The sequence below is a fragment of the Polistes fuscatus genome, unplaced genomic scaffold (genome assembly GCF_010416935.1).
Source record: "Polistes fuscatus isolate 324 unplaced genomic scaffold, CU_Pfus_HIC Scaffold13, whole genome shotgun sequence".
NCBI lineage: Eukaryota > Metazoa > Arthropoda > Insecta > Hymenoptera > Vespidae > Polistes > Polistes fuscatus.
Genome location: NW_025113031.1, coordinates 526138 through 552104, shown reverse-complemented (window position 1 = coordinate 552104; position 25967 = coordinate 526138). Strand labels below are relative to the sequence as shown.

Sequence of the window (25967 nt, the reverse complement as noted above, 5' to 3'; positions counted from 1 at the left end):
TGACAATTCTATTAGTATAAAAGGAAGGAAAAATATATATGTATAATATGTGTGCGCGTATATAAATTGTGTCATTTAATTCATTAAAGAAATAAAAATATAAAAGCATTGAATGAGTAATCTTCTATACTTTTATAAATATCTAAAGAATAATTTAATTTTTGAAACAATGATATATGTACAATGTTTGATATCATTTTTATTCTATCATTAATATCATATTGACTCGTTATTCAATAATTAATTATACATTGTGAATTAATGCTTCTTTATTACCTTTATTAAATCATGCGTTGAAGATACGATTTAAGTACAAAATTCAATCAAAAATGACATACGGTAGTATACTTCACTTATTAATTTTCCCCTTTTAAAAAAATTGAATAATTTCATGATAACAAGGAGAAAAATCTCCGAGAAAATAAAGAAAGAAAAAAATAATGTAACAAAAGTTAAACTACCAACCCGATCAGTGTCACTTGGTATCCTAGTATCATTTTTTCTTCAACAAATTCAACATTCAGAAACGTAATAATATATGTATAATTGTCTGAGACCTGACACACGATATATGATATAATATACAGTTTAATATATAATATACAATATATAATATATTATATATATATATAGCGTAGCCGTGAGATACAAGCGATACAATGCTGAGATTCTTTATCAAGTCATTCTAATGCCAATTGATGTAATTTGGAAAAATAATTATATTTTTGGCATATTTAAATAGAGGTAGAATCATCCGAATCAGTATCATCACCACCAACACCACTATACGGTCCACGATTGTCATTATCTTGAGTCCAACTAGACCCTACAGCTATTTCGTATCTGTTCTCTTGCATATTGCTGGTTGGCACGATCCTAACGTAAGTGTTTTTAATATTGTTCATGAATTCTTGACTGATACCTGTGTTCTTTGTCATCGGACTTCTTTCACCACTACTTACAGATTTAGATCGAGTTTTATTCTCCGGTTTTTTTTCAGCTTCTATCGATTCTAAAGAACTTTTTCTTCTGCTACCTTTCCTGCTAGATTTCGAGCTCTCCTTGTTGGTACCGGTGGTACCTGTGGTACCTTTCTTACCAAATTTAGGTCCATCACTGTCTAAATACTTTCTGATCCATTTTGGTGTTTCGCTCGAGTAACCTTGCATTCTTTTGAAGTATTTAGGAGTGCCCAGTATAATTGGTACATCCGTTTCTATAACGGTTGTAATCACTTGTTCGTTCTCATCAAAGTTACTCTCTAAAAATTTTTTCTTTGGTATACTACTCACTGATATTTTACCAATCGAACTACTTTCATCTTTGATGTCATATGTATAAGAATAATGACGTTGAATGTGTTTCGGGGGTTGAAATGTATCAAAGTCTGGCTCGTTAGTTATAATATTTTCTTTTTCTTTATCATCTTCCTTATTATTGCTTTTAGTTTTGTCTTTTTCTTTATCCCTTTCTTTCTTTAATTTTTCTAAAGCTTCTTCGATGGAAAATTTGTAGGGTTTCCTTGTTATGTCATGGACTTTGCTAGGTGAAAGTAAACATTGTCTCAGATTACCTGTTATACTGTGTCTCTGTCTCGTTGGTGGATCCAACAAACGACGTAAGCTCGAATTTCTTATTTCTGGTACAGACATTCTTTCTCTAGGAGGTAATACAGTAGTACCTTTCATTGTAGTTACTGTTGCAGTTGTCGTTAAATTTGTTGCAGTTGTCGTAGACGTTGATATTGTTCCAGGTGGTATTGGTGGAACATAAATTGGAGAGATACCTTTTAAAGCTATCGTTGAGTCAAGTAATTTTCTTTCACCTGGTGGCAAGATAGGCGTCGTGCTAGCTACAATAATACTTTCCAAACATTCACGTGTAGGAGTCTTCAGTTTATTTGGCCCAGCACTTACCGTGCTGGTAATCTCTTCGAGTTTGTTCTGTTGATGTTCAGAAATCGGAGAGCTAGCTATTGGTAATAATCTTGATCTTCCACTATCCTGATTACGCGTCAGTTGACTATCAAGACTGAATCTTTGTTTAGGCGTACCGGCCATCAATTTGAGATCATTTTTAGTTTCCAATTCGGGTATGGAGAATCTATCGCGATTGAATTTAACCGTAGAGTTGGATAAATCCTTCCAGTTTCTATATTTCCCGCCAATATCCAATTGAGATAGACGATCCCTATGACTGGCAGCAGAAATTGGTGAAAATCTTTTGTGTTTGATGGGAGGTGGCGATGGGGATTGTAAAATCATCGTTGGTATACCGGAATCTCTGATTGTGGACAAACACGGTTGCGATAATCTCTGCTGTCCATGTCCGCGTATTGGATAATAATCACCGGATACAAGGGTAGGCTGCGATAATCTTTCCCGTTTAGTTGGATCCTGACGAAGAGTGTAACGTCTTATATCTGGTTGAGAAAATCTTGAACCATGATGATCAACCGATGATATGTTTTCTCCGGCACTACCACCAAGCCGATGGACGTTAGGTGTTGAAAGTCTTTCCTCCTCATTGATACTATTGTCACCTGATGGTGCTCTCAAACTGGTGTAGGATAAACGGGTACCACGGTTCATACCAAAGAAATTGATCCCGCTGAAACTTGAGTTTAATGTCGGCTGTGACATTCTTATACGACGATCGGGTGAACCACCACCAGATCTACGCTCGTAAGATATCAATAATGTTGGAAGATTTGGTTGAGATAATCGACTCCTTTGACTCGCCGGCGAGTAACTTGGTGGACAGGGTGTCGTTGAATGGGTACCGTCGTAAGTCACCGAATCTTGAGATTCGATGCTCGACTGTGACTGAGGTTGAATTTTCACTGGCGTGATGTGAAGATTTGGTTGAGATAATCGATTTTTACGACCTTGGCTTGGTTTCTTTAAATGGTCGATGAGATTTGGCTGAGATAATCGTATACAAGTTCGCACGGGACGATTTATATACCACAGGTCTCGCCGGGAGTAAGGCTCGCATCAGAGAGTACCTGATCGTTTAATTAGAATTATTAATTTTGACATTTACTTTACATTTATTATACAAGTGCAGAGTTTGCTTGAAAATAATTATTTATTTATTTGTTTTTTTTATCTTTTCTTTTCTTTTTACCTTCCTCTCGTAAACGGCGCATAAAGACTGGTCGTACATCTTCAAAGAATGACGGCAAATCCAATTCAGCTGCTCTCGCAATTCCACCATCCTTACACTCCAACCAATATGTATCCATTAGGCCTTTGCCCTGTGTATGTACATATGTGTGTGTACGTGTATGTTGAAATAAGTTCATTAAATAAATTTGTTAACTCTATGTAAAGCCTCATCCTTTTTTTAAACTCGAATAGATTTTCGACAAATATTTCAAACGAAATTTACTTCTTTTTCTTTTAAGTAAACTGCATTTCAATTATATTAAGATTCTAATTATACTATGGGCGTTATAGAGAGTTAATATTTATCAATTGAGGTAAATGAAAATAAAATAAAAGAAGAAACAACAAAGAAAAAAACATACTTTAACGTCAACCAAACCACGATGCTCGATTTTAAATCCTCCAACAGCATCCAAGGCCTTCTTCATTTCTAAACTAATGTGAATCCGTAAAGCTGCAAAAGAAAAAAAACATAACTCACGTTACTATGTGTATTTTCATATATATTTTTGTTTTTCATTCGTTTGATTATTAAATCCACTCCAACAATTTTTGGTTTTAAACGTAAATTTTGCTTTTAAATAAATTATCTCACTTACAAAAATTCGATAATTAAATATATATATATATATATATATATTTAAAATAAAATGTTACCTTCGCCTGTGGATTCCATACGACTCGCTGTGTTCACGGTATCACCAAATAAACAATACCGTGGCATTTTACTGCCAACAATACCTGCTACGACTGGTCCTGTATGTGCACCACTGCGTATTTGAAGTCTTTCACCTGGACGTTTTGGTACTTGAAAAACTGAGGATGCTGCCAATAGATCTAAAGCCATTGTTGCGATCTCGGATACATGCTTATCACCTTTACATATGATAAACAAATAATAATTTGCATCAATTTTATCTCTCTTTTCGTTATTTATTATGCAAGTATTGAGTTTAACTGTAAAGTTCATGCCAATTTATAAGTAAAGATATCTTTATATATATTTTTATATTTAACTAGATTTCAATTAAATATCATTTATTATTAAATAAAAATCAAATGAAAGTAAAGAGACAAATATTTGCAGACAGGCACGAACTTTTCGCTAAAACCAATTCATTGGTCATAATTTATTTACATAATTCAATTATCGTTAATAGAAATCGAATTTAATTTATTGTAAGAATTGTATACAAAATATATCTGTGTACCATTTCGAACTGGTAAACCGGAAGCAACCATGTAAGAATCACCAATAGTTTCAACTTTGTAAACGTCGTAACACTCGATACGGGCATCGAACAATTTGTAAATCGAATTGAGAAACGTGACAACCTGAACAACAACAACAACAAAAAACAAGACAAATTTTATTAGCAAAGCAACGAAAATAGTTGAAAATAAAAAACAAAAGAAAAAATATAAAAAGTTTTACCTCGAGTGGTGTATTCTCAGCAGCAATTTCAGTAAAACCAACAATATCGCTGAAGTAAACGGTCACTGCTTCGTAATATTCAGCTGGCACCTTGTACGTAGTAAACCTTGATTTATTAACTTATTCGTAAATCGAATATCTTGGTTCTTTTTTTTATTTTTTATATATATATAACTCATAATAAATGCGAAACTTAAATTATATAATAATATAAAATAAAGTTACGATACCTGTTGTGTCTGTTTGAGTTGTTGAGCTACGCTAGGTGGTAACATTTGAAAAAGCAACGTGTCGCTTTTTCTTTTTTCTCTTTTCAATTCGCGAGCTTTTTGTGCTAAATTGGCAGCATACATCTACGAAATTCATATCGTTTGAGAGTTTATTCTATTTTTATCCTTATTGGTTCCTTTTCTTTTTTTTCTTTTTTAATACGCATTCGTTAGAAGTTCAAATTAAAATTAAAAAAAAAAAAAATGAAAGATAGAACGGAGTAGAGAATAAAAGAACAAAATCAAATAAATGAAAGAAAAAGTATTAATTTAAAACAATTCATTTTAATGCTCGTTACGAATCGAATCTCTTTTCTAATTTCCTTTTTTTTCTTATTAAAAAACATTCGCCACAATTAATTCACTTCGTTATGAGTTGAAAACTTTTATTATCTTTTTTTTTACCCATTGGAATAAAATAGAAATGATTAATTATTCATTGATTCCATCTTGTTCTTAACGAGTTAAGCAATTTTCTTACTTTTTTCTTTTTAATTATTATTTAACAAATCAACAAAAATAGAATTAGTTTATTAATTAATTTCGTTCATGTTTTATCATATACTTCTCTTAATTTCTCTCTCTCTCTCTCTCTCATTAAATAACAAATTAAATTACCAATTAATTATGTTCGTTAGCAATCATAAACTTTTCTTCTCTCTCTCTCTCTCTCTCAATTATTAAATAAAAAAAAAAATTAATTAACTAATTAATATCTTGCTTCATATACATTTTTTAATTTGTTGTTTCTATTTCTCTCTCTCTCATTTTAAATATAAAAACTTACTTGAATGGTGGCCACTGCATTGCGTACTAATATTATAATAATAGGAGAAACAATTAGGACCAAAACAACAATGGCTATACCAGCAACCTCTTTATTACTTGCATCCTGCAGAGTTAAATTAACATAGTCTCTGAAAAGTAATAATTTTTTTATTATAATCGCGTATCGTATCATTGTAATAATGGTAATAAAAATGAAATAGGAAAGATAAAGACAAATTTTAAATAAAAAAACCAACATTTACCGTATCATGTGACGTAATTCGCGTTGAAGTTTACGAAGTTCATCGACGTAGGTTGCCATTGAATCGAAATAAGCAATGGCGTCTTCTATGCTACGCTCACGCTTTTGATTTCGAAGAATTTCATCTCGTCTACGATTAAAAAAACGAAACGATTAACGAAAATATTATTAATATTATTAATATTAAAAAAATTAATACGTTATTCTTATTAATAATAATAATAATAAAAATAATAATAATTATGTATTAGATCGGGGAAAAAGTTTCTTCGTATTTTCATGATAGAACATCGAGCACAAAACAATTTGAAATCATTTGGAAATAATAGATATAAATAAAATCTAAAGAATAATAGATTTGTTTCATTTATACAGTTAAATTTGAAGAAACATTTTTTCCCCGAATCCTATATATAATATTTTATTTTTCCTTATAATTACGATTTTACAATAAAATCATACTACCGTACAACAACAATAATAATAATAATAATAAATAAATATTATTATTTTAAAAATAAAAAAAAAAGAAAGAAAGGAAATCTCAATAAATTTGTTTACTTTTATTTTTAGAGATTAAATAAATGAATATTATAATAAATATATATATATATTATAAATATACCTAGATTTGATCCTACCATAATCCGGCATGGTTCGAGTAAGCTCGGTATAAAATTGTTTTAAAGAAGGCACGTATGTGAGCGATCCGTTTAAAAGATCGCGTCCTAGAGCCTCATGACGTACATAACTAACATAATTGTCCCTTAAAAGTATTCCACGTCCAAAATAATTGATCCCATAAACGGAAGCGATACCGAGACTCTCGATGCTTCGTAGAAGATTTTTAAACGCTATCAAGTATCTATAGAAACATATATTTAAGTAAAAACAAATAAACACGCACACATATATGAGCCGTTCAGTGCACACATCGATTAACTCTATAAAACAAAAAGTCGAGAAACGCGATGAAATAATGTACATTGTTTCTTAAAATTCCTGTTATAATATATAGATTCGCATATATAATGTATAATGCATAAATACAGATATAGTTTTCATTTAACGATGTATAAAATTAATAAGAAAAAATAACCAAAAAATAATCAAAATGGTTTCTGAAATAAATTACTTATTTTTCAATGGCCAACAAAATGTTGCCGTTTAATGGTGTTAACCTTTATTATTAAGGAAAGTTATTGAAGTTATACTTCTTTTGGCGCGTTGGGGAAAATGTAATGGGGAGTGATTTTGTTCCGAGCGTTTGGAAAAACGACACCATGAAGTTTGTCAGTATTTACGACGCGCGGCAAAGCGATTTCAAGTATACGGCATGAAGTTGTCTTCTCTTCTTCTTCCCCTTTTTTTCTCAAGCGGGTCACCCATCCAAATACTAATCGTACTCAGCACTGCTTTACTTAAATAATCGAGCAAAAACTAATGCTGTAACCGCGTCATGGCTGTTGACGCGTGAAGTAATTCGGTATATCTCCCTTACATTTAATGTGGACTGATATCTATATTTTAATATTTTCTTTTTCTTTTTTTTATTCTTTCTTATATATATAATAATAATTATTTTTTTTAAGTTATTTTTTTTCTTTGAAGTTGTTTTTTGAAGTTATTTTTGAGGTTATTGAGGTTATATTCGTTTTGGTACGGCAAAGAAGTATAACTTCTTACGTGCGTACATAAGTACACACACCAGTTTTTTTTTTTTAAGTTATTTTTTTTCTTTGAAGTTTTTTTTTGAAGTTATTTTTGAGGTTATTGAGGTTATATTCGTTATGGTACGGCAAAGAAGTATAACTTCTTACGTGCGTACATAAGTATTATAAATATAAAAAGTTATGATTATACCAAGATGCTTTGACACATAAATTTAAGATTTTTCAAAAAGTAGAGTTAATCGATGTGTGCACTGAACGGCTCATATATACATATATACATACATAGGCACACATATTAACCCTTTGCACTCGAGCGGCGCTGATACAAGTGTCAAATCAAGCAAAAATAATTACAGAGTGTAGTATTTATCAAAGTTTGTTTTTTTTCGACATATAAATGAATAAACTGATGATATTTGATTATTTCTATACGCTTGTTTGTTTATAAATGTTTTTAAAGTACCTGTAAAATGTCTACTTAATTTGTAGCCAAAATCGTCTCGAGTTGCTGGTTCGCGCAAGCGAAAAAGACCTCGAGTGCAAAGGGTTAATAGTACAAATCTATAATTAAATGAGATATGTAACGAAATATAAGTTCAAATATTAAACAAAAAATATAAACGAAGTAAAAGAAATAATAGAAAAGTAAACTTTGATCGAGAACCACTGTTTACAAAATCAATGTATTCGTATTTATCACGGTCAATATTTAAGTAATTAATTAATTAATAATAATTACGAACTTCTCTCGTGTCTTATATTATCTTAACGAATAATAAATATAAATAATGAAAAGTAAAAAAAGTATAGAAAAAGAAAAAGAAAAAAGAAAAAAAAGAACTCACCTCCATACACCGCTGTTATCGGTTTCCTTTATCTGATTGGTCAAATGGTCGAGCATGGCGGCATTTACGCTAGTGTACCAAGCCAAAACTTCCTGTATACTACTCTCTTCCGAGCTTATTTTCTGTCTGAAATATTCAAACAGAGGTAATTTGGGTTTTATTTTATTCTTTCTTTCTTTTATTTTTTTTGTCCCCTTCATTTTCTTATAACGAGAAACAAAATTGCGGAAACCCCTCTCCCCCCCAAAAAAAATAGTTTTACAATCACAGAACCATATTTTCTATTTCTATTTTTTCATTTACAAACATATCTATTCGTTATTTATTTGAATCGTATTGTTGCAATAAAACTCCCATAGACGATAGACAATATATTGCTTTTCTATTTCACCATATATTGAAGGCTATTTGCCAAACTCTCTTTATGATAGAAAGAGAGAGAGAGAGAGAGAGAAAGAGAGAGAGAGAGAGACAGAAAATCTAAAAATACATCACAGCGCTCCATATGAGCGGTCACGCGCTCATGCGTATAACCTCATATACATGTTGCATATATATGTGTGTGTGTATATATGTGTACGTATATGAGGTTGTATAGATAACAGAAATAAAGATAGAAAAAATGAGAGAAGCTCCCGAAGAAGCTCCCGAAGAAGCTCCCGAAGAAGCTTCCGAAGAAGAAGAAGAAGCTCCCGAAGAAGAAGAAGAAGAAGAAGAAGAAGAAGGAGAAATTTGTACTTTGTGACAATTTATTATAAACCATCGTGCGTACTTATTGTTAGTACTAATCTATTGTCAATATGTACTTTATCTTCTTGACTATCCTATCTTTTAATACCAATCGTTCTTTTTCTTATAACCATTTGTTTCTTCCATTCGTATTTGAAGAAGTTCGAACATTCTTAATAGTATGTTACCAATGTTATAAACTGTTCTTTATGGAATCGTCAATATCATTCTATTATTTTCTTCTTTCCTTTTTCCTTAGTTATATCATATATATCTTTATATGTGTTGTGTGTGTGTATGTGTATGAATATAAATGTATAGTGTACGAATGTATACAGGTTTTATGTTTGATGCATGTACGAATGTGTGTTTGATATCTTCTGTGTGTGTGTGTGTGTTTGCATGGGTATTTGAATGTATGTGTGTGTTTGTATGGGTATTTGAATGTGTGTGTGTGTGTGTTAGATATATAAGTAAATGGAAAATAATAACCGGTCCCACGTTGGTTGACATTTAGTTCTCTTTTTTCTTTCTCCCTTTTCTTTTTCTTCCTTTCCTTCTTTTTTCATCGATAAAGAGAATTTATCAAGGCGAATATGACGTCGAATGACGGAAATAACTTTGATCTACGATCCAATTTAGTCAACGATAATAAGGTTCAATTTGCTAAACGATAAATTTTGTCAATGTGAAAATAATAATTTAGTTATGGTAAATTTAGTCAGGGGAACGTGGTAGGTGAAGTGAAATATTTACTTTGATCTATTCGAACTAGGGAAAATATTGTCGATTAATAATGGTGTTGAAGTTTATGAGGTATTTCGTCAATGATAATAATTGTAATTTATGATTAGATTTAATTTAAATGGGGATATATATTATATAGTTTTCACTTTACAGTGAATTCGATCGAAAAAGAATAATTCGATCTACGAAGAAGAAGAATTTTACCAAGGAAGAAAGAAACATAATTTACGAAGAATATCTTTAATGAATATATATCAGAAATTAAATAAATATTTATATATTTTATTATATTTTATATATTTATATATTTTATTATATATTAAATAAATATATAATAAATATTAAATATTTATTTATATATTTTCGTAATTATAAAACAAATATTGACCTATGATAAATTTCGTTGACCAGACGTAATAAGATCTACGATAAATCATGTCAACGAGAATAATACGATCTACGATAAATAATTTCAACGAAAATAATACGATCTATGAGAAATATCGTTAAACGAAAATCATACGATTTATCGAATCATCGAATCATATGAAAATCACAAAATGAATGATTTAAAAAGAACAAAATAATAATACACAAGTTAAAGATATTTATATTTGTATCTCAGATAGCTACGTAATAAAAGTAAAAAAAATAGAAAAAAGCATATATGAAATAACGAAGATAGGAATGATTTCGTATTTGTGTTCATCGAGATGTAGAGATCGCGTTTGACAAGATGCAAAAGATGATATTTGGAATTCTCATCATCCCTTTCTCATCATCCTACCATTTTCTTCTGTTCATCGATGGCCGATGCTTGCTAGGTAGAATTTTCCATATCGATACTTTATTATTCTATCGATTTATTGGTTATACGTGCCATCGCTGTGAAATCGAGCAGCTTTTTCATTCTCCCGGAATGAAAAACGTGTTTTCTATAAATATTCTCTTACAAGGGGTATGCTATTATGAATTTATGTATTATTTCTCTTTAATTACTCAACATTGTATGTTTAATCACGTAAATATGTATATATACGCCTGGTAATTGTTTCTGTAGATTAACTAAGTCCAAAAAATTCAACTAAAATATATTTATTTTATATTTTTTTTATTATAATTTTTAGCTCGATCAATATACGCGTATGGTTAATAACAGCAAACGCCATATTGGTCAATCTAATATTTATTCTATATTCCAATTATTTGTATATTATCATAAGTAATTATAAAATAAATTGTAGATATTTCTTTTCATTTATTATTAAATCCAATATCATAGTTATTAACCCGTATGCATTATTTTAGAAACAAATTTGATTTCTTCAATGTTCAACCTTTATCAAAGTCTCCTACGAATATGGAGAATTAATAAATTAATCATTCATATTATTTTATTCACTTTAAATACATAAATTAAGCGTTTATATATGTAACGTTCAAAAGGTAAATTTCGATTAAATTCACATTATATAGAAATTTTGTACACAATTATTGCAAAAGTATTCTCTCGTTATTAATTCTTAACTTTTTTATATTCAAAATAAAGTTTATTTAATAATTAAGCGTTTAATTGTTATTGAAATAATAAAAAAAAATGTTCTAATTGTGTAACGACAATGTAAAAAAAAACTTCATCGAGTTTTCCTGCCTTTTGTTTCGTGGGGTTAATCGATTTAGCAAATAAGCGGTTCATATGTGCATATGTATGTACAGGGTCGGCTTTAAAAAAAGGTACCGTCTTAGGGGTGTATTAATTTTAGAATTTCAATATTATGAACAAAAATGAATTAACATCAAACTGATTCTCGGATAATCAAAGTGTCGACGCAAAGTGTTATGCAAAACGCAATGTTTTCCATAAAAAATTGTATTGCTAATTGCGTCGGAATTTACAACATTATTTTATTTTCATTTTAAGATATTCCCTATTCGATATTTTTTTTTTGCGATACCAGACACGTCGTATTATTTCAGTAAAAATTGGAAATGAAGAAAAATATATGATCAAATTGGCCTAAGGCTGTCAAGTAACCTTGATTCGACCCTGTGCATATATAATTATATATTAATATATATTCTATATATATATATTAATGATTATGGAATATGATGTAAAAGAGTTTTCACAACGTATGAATTCCTGTTAAAGTTTTAATGGATTGCGTAAAAGTTTTAATGAACCGCGAAATGATAGTTACTTTATTTTACGTTAAAGCGAGGAAAATAAATTTAACTTGTAAAATATTTTTCATAGAAAAAATTTACATACAATGTTATTTATTACAAATATGTAATGATAATAATTGTCGTTTAAAATTTACGAAAAAAAAGAAATAAAAATTTTAAAAGAAGTACCACCGTTATTCAATTGTTTTATATTCTCCCACATTTTCTATTAAAACTTTGATAAAATGTTTCTTTTCAATTTTGACTGATTTGCAAAGTAAGAACAAAAGTTTATAACATAACAACGTTTCTAACTATTGTCTTATTATCCTATATTTTGTTATTAAATGTAAAACTTTATTTTATATATTTTCAGTATGTCGTTTGACTACGGAATTGACGATAAAAATCCGCGAAAATTTGAATTACCAATTTTCCTAACGCTATCCAATTGAAAATAATCATGTTTTAAAGACACAAATTGAAGGATATAATATCTAATAAGTATTATGATGATAAAACGATAATGCAAATTCATTATTTTTCTCTTTTTCTTTTTGACAAATGTAAATATAATAAAATATATTTTCGATTTATCTCTCTCGAAAAAAAAAGAAGAAAAGAAAAAGAAATTTCAGTTGATGATTGTAAAAATGTGTCAAGCAGTATTATCGTATCTTTCCATAAAAGTATTTTAAGTAGAGTACATAAAAGGGGTTCCAACTTCGATCGTATTTTAATGTCCGCCATTATGGTTCGAGGTTGCAGGAGAGAAAAGTACACACACTTATACTATGAATGGAAATTCAACAAGTGTCGGAACAATGACTCGAGGGAAATACTAGTTTTTTTCCGTAATTTTCTTACAGGTTACATCACGAACATTCATTTCAATTCTGTGTCTACTAACAAATTTCAGAATTTTTACTCTAATGATATTAATTTGCTTCATCTTTATTATTATTATTATTTTGTTGAAATTTTAAAATTTTCATTTTTATTTAATTTATAAATTTATTTCTTATTTATTTTATTTAATTAAAATTTCAATTTTTTAAAATTTTATTATTATTATTTTGTTTAAATTTTAAATTGAATTAAATCGAAGAAAATCAATACGGTGATTAAACACCTCTAGTAAATAAAACTTTATTATAATAATCTTTGATTAAAGATAGATAATCCTAATTACGTGATTGATAGCAATGCGATAATAATAATAATAATAATAATAATAATAATAACAAGCAATTTATTAATTAGAACTTTTGTACCTGATTAGAAACATGTCACGCAGTTTACGCGTGTATCGTTTTCTACGTGGAAATTTAAATCCAGGGAATAGTATATTGATTAAGAGAACGTTTTAAAGCGTTACTCCTGTTTGACGTCACGATTAAATTATACAATGAATATAAAGTAGAATCAAAAGTTTTCTGCGTAATGCTATAAATCAATTACTTTCTCTTTTCTTTTTTTCATGTAAACATTTCTCAGATCATCGAAATGCCGAGAGTTATTTATTGCTTTTGAAAAGTATGAAAAAGTTGGTGTAAATTATCCTTAAAAAGGATCTAACCGATTTTGAATATTATTTTGCCCAAGAAATAAAAAAGATTTAAATATTAAAAAGAAAAGAAAGAAAACACACACACACCACAGACGCACACACAGACGTTCCAATATTGTTTTCTTCTATGAAAAGTTGGTGTAAATTATCCTTAAAAAGGATCTAACCGATTTTGAATATTATTTTGCCCAAGAAATAAAAAAGATTTAAATATAAAAAAGAAAAGAAAGAAAACACACACACACAGACGCATACACAGACGTTCCAATATTGTTTTTCTTCTATGAAAAGTTGGTGTAAATTATCCTTAAAAAGGATCTAACCGATTTTGAATATTATTTTGCCCAAGAAACAAAAAAGATTTAAATATAAAAAAGAAAAGAAAGAAAACACACACACAGACAGGCACACACACACAGACGCACACACAGACGTTTCAATATTGTTTTTCTTCGTTACTTTGTTCCACAAATTTCGCGTTTTACAAAATAAAGGAATAAAGATTGGTTTGTATAAAAAAATATAAAAATAAAAATAATTTATATTAGTTTATTTTACCTGAAATCTTCTAGACGTGCTTGAAAGGCTTCCTTGCTGACAACATCGTAGGTTTGCGTTTTGCTTTCATCCCTCGGGACGGATACCAAGGGCCAGGTTGTCATATTATGCAGAGCCTGGTCGGTTATAGCGAATCTTTGTGTCAGATTGGACCTTTAAAAAAGAAAAAAAAAAGAAAGAAAAATAAAAAATAAAAAGATAAGAAAGTTAAACGAAGCTTAATGGGAAAAATCGAGAAGGGTGGGCGTGGGAGACTGATTGAAGTACGTTCGATGATAATAAAAACTAACAAAAATAAAATTACGAACAGCAGAAAAATAAATTTACTTACAGCTGTTACGTTCACATTCCGATTATTATAATAAATTATTTAACCAAAATCTCGATGATTTATTAATATTACTCGTTGCTCGTATGAAATAATCGAAGCAGAAGAAGGGTCGGGTCAATAAAGCACGATTCACTGATCGTAAAGTTTTAATCGGATAGAACCTTCGATGGTTCAACGTGCACTATCCGAATACCAATGTTTGTAACTATGTGTAAATGTGAAATCTATCGATAAAAGAAGAAAAAAAAAAAAAGAACGAAAAGAAGAAGAAGAAAAAGAAATGATTAGACGTTATTGCCGTTACGTTATTTTCTTTGCCCTTTTTTCTTTTTTCTTTTTTATTACAAGAAACTCGGAGTAGAAATAAAGGTGAAAGGGGAAAATTGCATTGGTGTTTCGAGATAATATATCGAATTAAAGTCTATCGAGAGTATCATTTGTTTTCATTCGTAGGACACATTAAAAAATGGTTTCTTTTTCTTCTCTTGTCCTTGGATAAAAGTTTGGTTTTAAAATTGAGTCACGTATAGACCGTGAGATCAAACGATTAATGGATACAATTGTAAGACGGATAGATGTAAAGTGATTTAACGAATATTTGAATAAAATAAAAACAAAAATGGATGAACGGTTGGAAATATTATTCTAAGATTTTTCTAGAAACTTCAACAATATTATTGAATAAACACGTATTAATGTGTAATATATTTTTAAATAAATACCTTAAAGTGTTGCCATTGGTATAAATAAAGAACGCTACTTCGGATCTTTCGAGCTGCATCCTGGTCACCACTTTGCCTAAATCTGTAGCTATGGTTACCTAAAATAATGTGATTATATATTATATACTAATATTCCTATATACCATGTGTTTAAATTGTTTGTCAATAGAACTCGCTAGCTCAAAGCGTATCGGCGTAGTAGATTCGATAGATCGATCGCTGGATCGAGTCTCGTTGGGTCGAATTTATTTTTCCTAAATTTTTATTACATATATATGAGCCGTTTATTTTGAAAATGGCCTAACTCCATTTAACCTTAAATTGAGATATTTAAAGGTTTGCGTTTCAATGCAAATCAAAATATACGTAAAAAATAACAATGAGTTATGTTGCTTAAGTGTATCTAAAGGTGTTCAATTTACAGTTCCTATTAAAATAATGGCAATTATTAAGTGAATAATATGCGTTTTCTTACCAAGAATGGAGTTAGGCCACTTTCAAAATAAACGGCTCATATATATTTCACCTATTTTATTTATTATTCTTTTCTATTTTTCTATATAGTATATGTTGTATTATTTTTTATAGGAAATATAATGGCAAGTATAGTGCATATTTATCGAAGAACGTTTCAACTTTTTTTTTTATTTACAAATGTTTTTATTTTACTGGAAAATAATTATAAAATTCTTTATTACACCAACGACATAATTAATAATTATAAATTACATAAAATAATTAATATTAAATACTTTAGGAGAGAGAGAAAAAAAAAAGAAAAAAAGAAAACATAGAATACGGTGGTAGGTAAAGGGGACAAGGTGGGGGATTGTTAAAAGAGAAGAATAAATAAAAAATAAAAAATCTGGACAGCTCTTACGTATACAACTTTATCTAAATTGTAATGGTTATTTTGTGACGCTAACTATGTTTGTGTACGTGCGATATTCACTTTGGGAAGCATCCTCGACTAATGGATGGAGTTCACGAGCCGGTGTAACTTCCGAAAAGGAAGGGAACTAATTGTAAAGTACATGTAGAGAAGCGGAGGTAAAGGGGAACACGTATGCACAAAGGGAAAGAGAGAGAGAGAGAGAGAGAGAGAGAGAGAGAATGGACAAGATAAAGTACCGGATACTTTTATGTTACATTGAAGTAGCTGTTGAAACCAATTCATTTTTGACAATATTTATAATATATGTTTATAAATAATATTGTAGTACAGTGCAATAATAATAAATAATTAAAAATAATACGAATATATGAGCCGTTTATTTTGAAAGTGGCCTAACTCCATTTTTCATTTTTTTCCGGTTACCCACGGTAACATGTACAGCTTCAAATTATCTATCAATAAAGCATTTAAGATTTTTTATATTCCGAGTAAATACGGTAATTCTGGACACATAAGTTTTCAGAGTTAGTTGAATCACTGAACCGTTTATTTTGAAAGTGGCCTAACTCCATTAGGAGTAGAGATTTTGGTGTGGTAGAAATGGCATTAAAAAAGAATAATTTACTGTTTGTCCCCCGAGAGTATTACAATATTATCAAAAAGTGTCGGAAAGGTAATTTTATTGTACATGAAATGAGACAAGAAGATTTTGTATGAACAAAATTATTAGAAGACGCAATTTTTAAAAGGGTCAAGAATTCTAACGGAGAACCAATAAACTGGTTAAAAATATGTTGGATGCGTTTTGTCAAAAATGAATAAGATTTTCTATAAGACATCAATGAATGAGAACGAAAATTTGAAAGTCCTGAATTTAATACCACGTCGGGGTAGACCAAGAAAGTTCGAAAATATTGTATTGACACCACTGTATAAAAATATAAGACAAATTACAACCGCAAAATTCAAGGACGTAATTGACTTATTACGATATATACCACCTGAACATCATGATTTCTTTAAATCCCTTTCACATACACAAAATGTAGATGAGTAGAAAATTGTTTTGTAATTTATGTTTGCAAAAAATATTTTGAATCGCATAATTTATGTTTTTAAAGTGTTATAAAGATATGTAAAATAAAATAAGTATTGTTTTTTCGCAATTTGAAGCATCTTAAATTATGTTGAATGGACTTTGGATCCTTCAAATTTTATAACGAATCTGGTTGTTAATTTTGAAAGTGGCCTAACTCCATTCTTGGTAAGAAAACGCATATTATTCACTTAATAATTGTCATTATTTTAATAGGAACTGTAAATTGAACACCTTTAGATACACTTAAGCAACATAACTCATTGTTATTCTTTACGTATTTTGAATTGCATTGAAACCAAACCTTTAAATATCTCAATTTAAGGTTATTGGAGTTAGGCCACTTTCAAAGTAAACGGCTCATATATATCGAGGGTGGGTAAAAGCTTCTTAGTAGTTGTTTTTCTTTTCTTTTCTTCTTTTTTTTTTTTTCAAATGTAATAGAGATAGCTCTTTCAAAACTATTAAAATATTTTCTTTAACTAGAAATAGATAGATGACAAAATTGCATCTAGCTATGATCGAACGATCGTTGGAAAATTGAATAAAATTGTAAAAGAAAAAAAAATAATTGAACGAGTTACGGTGAAAAATTAAATATCAACGGTTTGATACCATTTGACGAAGACTGGAATAGAAAATATAATATTAATATAAATTTTGTTTGAATTTTGCATTAAAATACGAAGTGAAATTTAATTTAATATTAAAATTTGGGTGTTTCGTTTAATTTTTACTTCTTTTTGTTTTTCCTTCTTCCCTAACAAACCTTCTTTAAGATAAAACTCGTAAGTCGATAGAAATATAGGAAGTAAATAAAACAAACAAACAAAGAAAAACAAAGACTTTAATAATCGATAAAATGTTAAAAAGAATTATGTCAACTTTATCGAGTACCTACATAAGTAAGAACATATATAGGCGTGGAATATTTACCATTTACTCGTTATTTTTAATTAGTTCAATCGATATCAAGGAATTACTCTTATTCCTTCTAATTGTATGCTTTATACATTATGCAACCATACACATCCTACATAAAAGTAAATTTGTTAACATACTACTTCACCTGTATAATAGTAATTAAGAATAATTACCATTTTAATTAGTTTATTATCGATTTGTGTAAAAAATTTCTTTTTCTTTTTTACAATTTGTTAAATTTTCAAATACCAAACAAATTATAATTTGAACAACTCGCGAGTCTTATAATTCGTTAATCTTTGTTTTGTCGTAAAAATGATGAAATTTGATTAAAACGCGTATATTAAATATATAAAATTAATAGAATATATTATAGAATATATATATAATTAATATATATTATTATAATATAATATAGTATATTATATAATATTATTAATAATTATATATAATTAATATTAATAATATATATAATTAATAATAATAATAATAATATAATTAATATATCTAAATAGTAATAATATATATAATTAATATATGTAATTGTAAACATGATGAAATTTGATAAAAACGCGTATATTAAATATATAAAATTAATAGAATATATTATAAAATATATATAATAGAATATAATATATATAATATTATATATAATTAATATTAATAATATATAAAATTAATAGAATAATATGTAATATATATAAAAATAATTTACCTGCGTTTCGATGTCGGACACTTCTTGCCGATAAATTAGAATGTCATGGAGAGTATTGGCAGTTTGTACGATCAACGCTAAAATCGGTATGAACGGTAGTACCAACATTTGCAACAATTGAATCCTTCTGCCACGACGACTCGCAGGATCCGTTGCACGTGCCCAACATGATTTTTTACGATTTGCTTTAGCTGATACATCCTCCGATGATAAACTTCTTACCGAGCTTACTTCTGCTACGCAGGATCCGTTTCGCGGTGACATGCTGGAATTATTTACAATTATTTACATCGATACAAATACAAATAATGATATTAAATATCATAATCGATGTAAACATAATTAATAAAAAAAAGTTATAACGAATGTTAACGGTTAACTTTACATACGAATAAAAATACGATATACATAATTCTTTGTTTTATTACAATCAATGAATTATTATTATTATATAATTATCGTTAATATTAATCAAAGAAATCTTTCAAATTGAATTATTACAAATTTTCGATCATTTTAATTATTGATACAAATTATGTAAGAACGGTTACGTGACAAACCTTTTGTCAAGACTGCCTAAGGCTAAGAAAATAAGGTTATTTAATTAATTACAATTACAGCATGCTATCGTGCAAATTAGCTATTTGGAAACAAAAAATAAAATAAATTCCATGGATAATAATGTAAAAGACAGTATAAGAAATGTTAAACTTACGCGAAACTCGATCTAATTGTGCTTGGTTGATTGTTGTCTGCTCAGTATATTTATAAATATTTCTAATTAATATTCCAAATAAATATAATTTTGATCGAGATATTAGAAAATTCATAAATTATATAATTGAAATTAATTATTTCTGGATATATAATTGGATATTTAAAACTTCATTATTTATTTATATCGTTTAATCAATGAAATACTTACGATTAATTTAAAAATAAAAAGAAAAGTGTCTCGATATTGTTCGGTTTATTCGATTTGCTGTTTTTTTTTGTTGTCTTTTTTTTTTTGGTTTTTAAATTTATCATAAAGTTGAAAGTAACAAGATCGTCGTCTATGTCTTTACGACACTTTCTATTTTTGTTGAAAATATCGAAAAGGATTGAAAGAGAAATCAATAGGAAGAAGTAGTGTTTTCAATGGAAACTGATTGTACGAGATAAAGAAAAGAAAAAGTAAAGAAAATTAATAGAGTTCTATTTCTTTTTACTATTGACATTTATTTTGTACCTCAAGCAGTTTATTTCTTTCTTTGGATTTGCTTTTTCTTTCTTACCTTTTGAAATTGAAAGGAAAGAGAAAGGAAAGAGAAAGAAAAAGAAAAAAAAGAGAGAGAGAGAAATACATCTGTTAATTCGAGAAAAAAAAAAGGAAAATACTAAAAAGTTTTTATGAAAAGTACATAAATCATAAAAGATACAAATTTCTTTTTCTGATTATGAGAAATACCAATCAAATAACATCTGCAATATTTTGTACTTTTAAATTAGTAATATCAAACTAATAAAGAATTGATGATAAGTATTTATTAAAAACGATTATTTCTAACAATAAAAATATAATATATACGATTTTATTTGTTAAAATAATAAAAATAGAAAATTTATCATAATAAATAAATAAATAAATAAAGAAATAAATAAATAAATATCAAAATGAAAAATAGCAAACAGGAACAACACATTTATCTTCGTAAATTGTTTAATATTTTGCGTAATATCAATTTAAAAATATGATAAACGATAACTCATAACTGAACTAATCGAAAATCTTAACCCTTGGCGATACCTGATGATAAAATTAAAGTATGTAAGAGAAAAGAGAGGGGAGGGGAGGTAAGAGAGAAGGTAAATAACAAGTATGAAAAAAAGAAAGGTAGATAATGAGTATGAGAAGAAAAAAAAACAGAAGAAGAGAATAGCGAGAGATGATAAATATTAATTATAAGAAAGAAAGTGAAAAGAAAGAGAGAAAGGACAGTTTATTTATTTTATATTTAATGTTGTATTATTTATAAATAGGAAAGAAATAGAAAAGAAATTGGGAAGGTAGATAATGAGTATGAGTAAAAAAGAGAGAGAGAGAAAAAGAAAAAGAGAAAGATAAGTTAAATAATAAATATGAGAGAAAGAGAAAGATAAGTTAAATAATAAATACGATAGAAAGAGAAAGATAAGTTAAATAATAAATATAAGAGAAAGAGAAAGGGTAAACATTAATTAGAAGCATGAGAACAAGAGAAGAAAGGGATAAAAGGAGAGAAAAAAAAAAAAAAATAAACAACGAATGATAAATTTGGAAGTAAGAGAAAAAATAGAAAATAAATTTGAAGGAAAAATAGAAAAAGAGGGGAGAAAGATAAAGGATAGACGATTAATATTGAGAAATGGAAAAAAAAAAAAAAAAAAAAAAAGAAAGAGAGAGAGAGAGAGAGAAAGATGGGAATAAATGGAGGAACGAATGAAACTGTAGGAAGTAAGAGGGAAAATAAATGAGCGGGAAAAAATGACGAGTGAAGAAATTAGATGTAAATTTATCGTTAGATACAAGAGTAAGAATCCAAGCAAGGGTTTAATAAATATGTTAATTTTATAATACTCACTCGTTTTTTATGGTGAGCATGATAGCAGATGATGTGTCCACCCTCGCTTCTCAATCTCTCTCACAATTCGACGGGCCCGAGTTCGGGCCTGAATGGCGTATCACAGCCACTCGTATTATCTCATCGAGGATATTTCTCTCTCTTTCTTTCGATCTCTCGATCTCTCGATCTTTCTTCTCTCTCTGTCCATTCACATTCAGGCTCGACATAAAGGTACATATAGACAGGGAAGGGGTCACCATAAAACCATCTCAATGGATACGACTATAAATGTGTGTGTGTATTATGTATGCGTGAACTGCAATCTTAAAACATATGTTAGACTTTAGAACGTGTCACTCAAGATCTCTCTCTCTCTCTCTCTTTCTCTTTTTTTATCTATCTCGCACTCTCGTGTATTCTGTACCAAGAGTCTACTATTATATTGTCTTTTTCTTTCTTTCTTTCTTTCTTTCTTTTTTTTTTTTCTTCTTCTTTCGGAATAGAACATCTATCTATGAACGTATATGTACGTATTATATTATTATGTACTTGTTGATTATAATTACGAAGATAAAATATATAATTTCTATAAAAAGAAATATATATATATATATTGAATGAAAGAATTGATAAAATATAATGTGTCTCAAATTAATTAAATTTGAATTTAAATTGAAAGTTAAAATGCTTTTATAAATTTATTAGACGATGAGACCCCGAATTTGAAAATATTAATTTTTAAAATAAATTTTGTAATTGTTAAATTTATAAATTTTCTTATAAATATATATATAAATTTATAAATTTATATAATCTTAAATATATATACACATATTATATAAAATCTGCAGTATTTTGTACTATATATTATATATATATTATATATATAGTATACGTTAACATTTATATTCGAATTAAAAGAAATGAAATTTTTTGTCGACAATTTTTTTTGTTCCTTTCATTAATATGAAAATACACATTAATATAGTATACGCATGATCATTTTTATCGAACATCTATCTATGAACGCGTATATGTATGTATTATATTATTATGTACTTGTTGATTATAATTACGAAGATAAAATATATAATTTCTATAAAAAAAATATATAGTATACGTTAACATTTTTTTATATTCGAATTAAAAGAAATGAAATTTTGTATTATGTACTATATATTATATTAATATATAGTACATTTTATTATACTTATATAATATATATTATTATACTTATTAATATATATTATTATACTTATATATAATTATTATACATAATTAATATATAATTTTGTATTTTGTACTATATATTATATATAAAATATATATATAGTATACGTTAACATTTATATTCGAATTAAAAGAAATGAAATTTTTTGTCGACAATTTTTTTTTTCCTTTCATTAATATGAAAATACACATATCAATATAGTATACGCATGATCATTTTTATTGGTATTAAAAAGAAATTTATCTCTGTATAGAATTTATTTGATATATTTTATCTTCTTTAATTATAATCAATACGTAGATATAGTATGTACATATACATTAGTGTAATTTCATCGTTTTAAAGAATTTAAAAAAACCCCAATTATAAAAAATAATTATTAATTTGAAACTACGTATATAAATAAACAAATGTTTTCTCAAATAAAGTAAAAAAATCATTAATAAAATCATTTTTAAAAGCAACCTTACGTTTTTAAACTTTGTGCAACGAACATACATAAATGTAAGCGTATAATATTAATTATACAATTTCTCGATACGTAGTGTTGTTACTTTAACTAAATAATTATGTACCGATACGATATTATAGAATTTATATATCTATGTAGTTAAGTACACACATATACGTTATTATTCTAGGTACTATTCGTTCATTAATTATTGATTTGTCAATTAGGAAAGTGAGAAAATTCATCAAAATTGCAATTAATTAAGATCTCAATTATATATTCGTTATTATATGCAACCAAACACACACATACACATATATGCATATTCACACATTAATATGAATGTGGCACGCGTATATCGATTGAAAAATAGTCAAAAATTAATACAATGATACATTTAATAATTAATACAGATAGTAAAACTGTTCTAGGAAACTTTTTCTTTCTTTCTTTCTTTCTTTTTGTTTTTTTTTTTCTGCGTGTAAATATTGAACGAACAGATTTACATTTCCTTAACGGGTTGATACATAAAAGCTGAGTTTAAGTGCAATCGAAGTGGAAGACCAATTGCAACTGTCACCGATGTCTTATGTATACATATATGTATGTCTGTATGTATTACATTGGTTATAAAGGTACGTGCGTATTCTTCAACACGAGAGAAAAATATACATATATATATATATATATAGAGAGAGAGAGAGAGGGAGAGAAAAAAGCACGTGCTAACAGTGTCACTTATATACGTGCATAATGACCGTAAATATTGTAAGCATTTTTTTATCGATCATTCGAATCGTTAATAAAAGAAAAAGAAGAAAAAAGAATTATCATATACAAATATATCAAACACACTCTATACTACATACGGATCAAAATTACAATCAAAATTACAATCAAACAAATTCTTATTTTAAATCTATTACATACGAAGAATAAAAGAGGATTTTAATGCAACGATTAATCATTTTCTAATATTTCGACAATTAAATACAATAACAATAAAAGATCGTATATATATAATTATATTATAATTAAAATGAATTCATTAAACTTTACTCAAATAGGATTTAATCGATAAGATGCAACATGCGTAATTGTAGAAAAAAAAAAGAAAAAAAGAAAAACAAGATGATCAAACACGCGTAGATCCTTGAAACGGAAATAGAATGAAACAAATAAAAAAATTAAAAGCAAAGCAACGGTAAATAATATAAATAATAAAAAAAAAAAAAAAAATGTGACACTGGATCAATTGGAAATGTAAATCCTATAAAAATCCTTACAAAATAACGAACGAAAAGAAAGAAAGAAAAAAAAAAAACAAGTTAAAAATGTGTTGTAAATCTTTAAAAAAAAAAAAACAAAAAATATATGAATAAAAATAAAAATAAAAAGATAATAAAGAAAAAACAATCGAGTAAAATGGAAATAGGTAAAAAATACTGAATAGATCGATCGAAAATATCGATCATTTAAGATAAAATTATATAAGAGAAATAAAAATAAAAAGAAGATAATAAAGAAGAGAAACACATAGGAGTTTCCTTTTTTGCTTCGTTTGATCACCCTGTCAAAGATATGTCCATTAACAAGAAGAAGTAATAGAAGAAAAAGAAGAAGATACACTAGGGGCAAAGGGGGAGGGGGAGGGTGAGGGAGGAGGTATAAGGGAGTCTGATACGAAGCATCAATAGAAAGAAAATTGCTCTTACGCGTTTATGACAAGAAAGACGAGAGGAGACACGTGGTTGAAGTCACGAGGACGTTCCACTTTCTCGACTGAACGTATTCTTCTTTCTCTTTTTATTCTGTATTTCTGTCTTTCTTTCTCTCTTTCTCTCTTTCTCTCTCTCTTACTTTATCCTTTTTTTTTTATTTAATCCACTCGCCTATCTATAAATTTATCTATCTCTTTTCCTGTCTCCTATCCTTTTTTTCCTTCTTGAACGTCTATCCTTATCTATTTTTTCTCTTTTTTTTTATAATTATCCACGAATTGTTTTATTTATTATTATTATTATTTAAATATATATATATATATATATATATATATAAGTATCTATAAAATTAATTATTATCTGAATTAAATCGTAAAATATATGTAAACATGTATAAACAATGAAGTTAAATATAATAAATAAATTAAAAAGTTGAATATTTTTATATGTTATTATATTATATAGAAAATAAATGAAATAAAATAACGAAACAAGATTGAGAGATTTGTGACATTTTCAAATTAAATAGTTGATACGTATATATTTGTTATTATACGTTATAGTACTGGGCCTTGAATAATAATAGTAATAATAATAATAATAATTAAAAAAAAAAAAACAATACATTTATATATAATAAAACGATAGATATTTATCCTGAATTATCAGAAAATTGATCTAACTCTTGATTAACGCAAAAATAAAAAGAAAAAGGAGAGAAAGAGAAAAAGAAAGCGAAAAAAAAAATATAATTAATGAAAGCTTAGCAACCTTGCTTAATGAAGAAGTCTCTATGTCTCTTTGTATGTGTTATACCTCTAACACGTAAGTCTGTGCGTGAACATAGTCGCGTTAAAATTCTAATGCTATAGGAAGAAATAGCAAACAGGTGTGCCCGCGTGGAATACACGACCGCATACTGACGGTTGTGGTCGGGAAACCTAGAGGATGCGCGTTAACAACATCATACGGGGGAGTTCCTAAGCCAATGCGCATTCACGACACCCTACCGCATCACTCGACGAACTTTGTTGAAGGCTACCACTTCGTGTATTACAGCTTCCTTTCCCTTCCAACTTTCATACTTGCCCTTTTTTATTT

The 25967-nt window shown here is 27.9% G+C and overlaps 2 protein-coding genes across 4 annotated transcripts; both read right to left on the bottom strand.

Annotated features, from left to right (window-relative positions):
- Positions 1–258: 258 nt before the first annotated feature.
- On the bottom strand, positions 259–2655 carry LOC122514017. The gene has a single exon (XM_043630610.1). The coding sequence runs from the start codon at positions 2640–2642 to the stop codon at positions 735–737; it is 1908 nt and encodes a 635-aa protein (XP_043486545.1). The 5' UTR covers positions 2643–2655; the 3' UTR covers positions 259–734.
- Positions 2606–25949, bottom strand: LOC122514016 (receptor-type guanylate cyclase daf-11). 3 transcript variants are annotated; one of them, XM_043630607.1, is made up of 16 exons: positions 25638–25949; positions 21482–21786; positions 18879–19143; positions 15249–15346; positions 14196–14348; positions 8423–8548; positions 6530–6769; positions 5906–6034; positions 5662–5791; positions 4836–4958; positions 4606–4695; positions 4382–4505; positions 3828–4046; positions 3533–3624; positions 3130–3259; positions 2606–3007 (listed from the first exon to the last, which is right to left on the bottom strand). In XM_043630607.1, the coding sequence occupies exons 2-16, from the start codon at positions 21499–21501 to the stop codon at positions 2997–2999; spliced, it is 1950 nt and encodes a 649-aa protein (XP_043486542.1). In that variant the 5' UTR covers positions 21502–21786; positions 25638–25949; the 3' UTR covers positions 2606–2996. The 3 variants fall into 3 exon arrangements, with proteins under 3 accessions (XP_043486542.1, XP_043486543.1, XP_043486544.1); XM_043630608.1 differs by lacking the exon at positions 25638–25949 and adding an exon at positions 24861–25010; XM_043630609.1 differs by lacking the exons at positions 21482–21786; positions 25638–25949 and adding an exon at positions 24861–25010.
- Positions 25950–25967: the final 18 nt, after the last annotated feature.

Excerpts from the sequence above, each read along its gene's own strand:
- LOC122514017 (XM_043630610.1), bottom strand. The coding sequence starts at position 2,642 with ATGTCACAGCCGACATTAAACTCAAGTTTCAGCGGGATCAATTTCTTT.
- LOC122514016 (XM_043630607.1), bottom strand. The coding sequence starts at position 21,501 with ATGCTCACCATAAAAAACGA. Across the intron at positions 6,035-6,529 it reads TATGGTAGGATCAAATCTAG|ACGAGATGAAATTCTTCGAA; the intron begins GTATATTTATAA and ends TTTTAATCGTAG. Across the intron at positions 3,625-3,827 it reads TATGGAATCCACAGGCGAAG|CTTTACGGATTCACATTAGT; the intron begins GTAACATTTTAT and ends TTTCTTTTGCAG.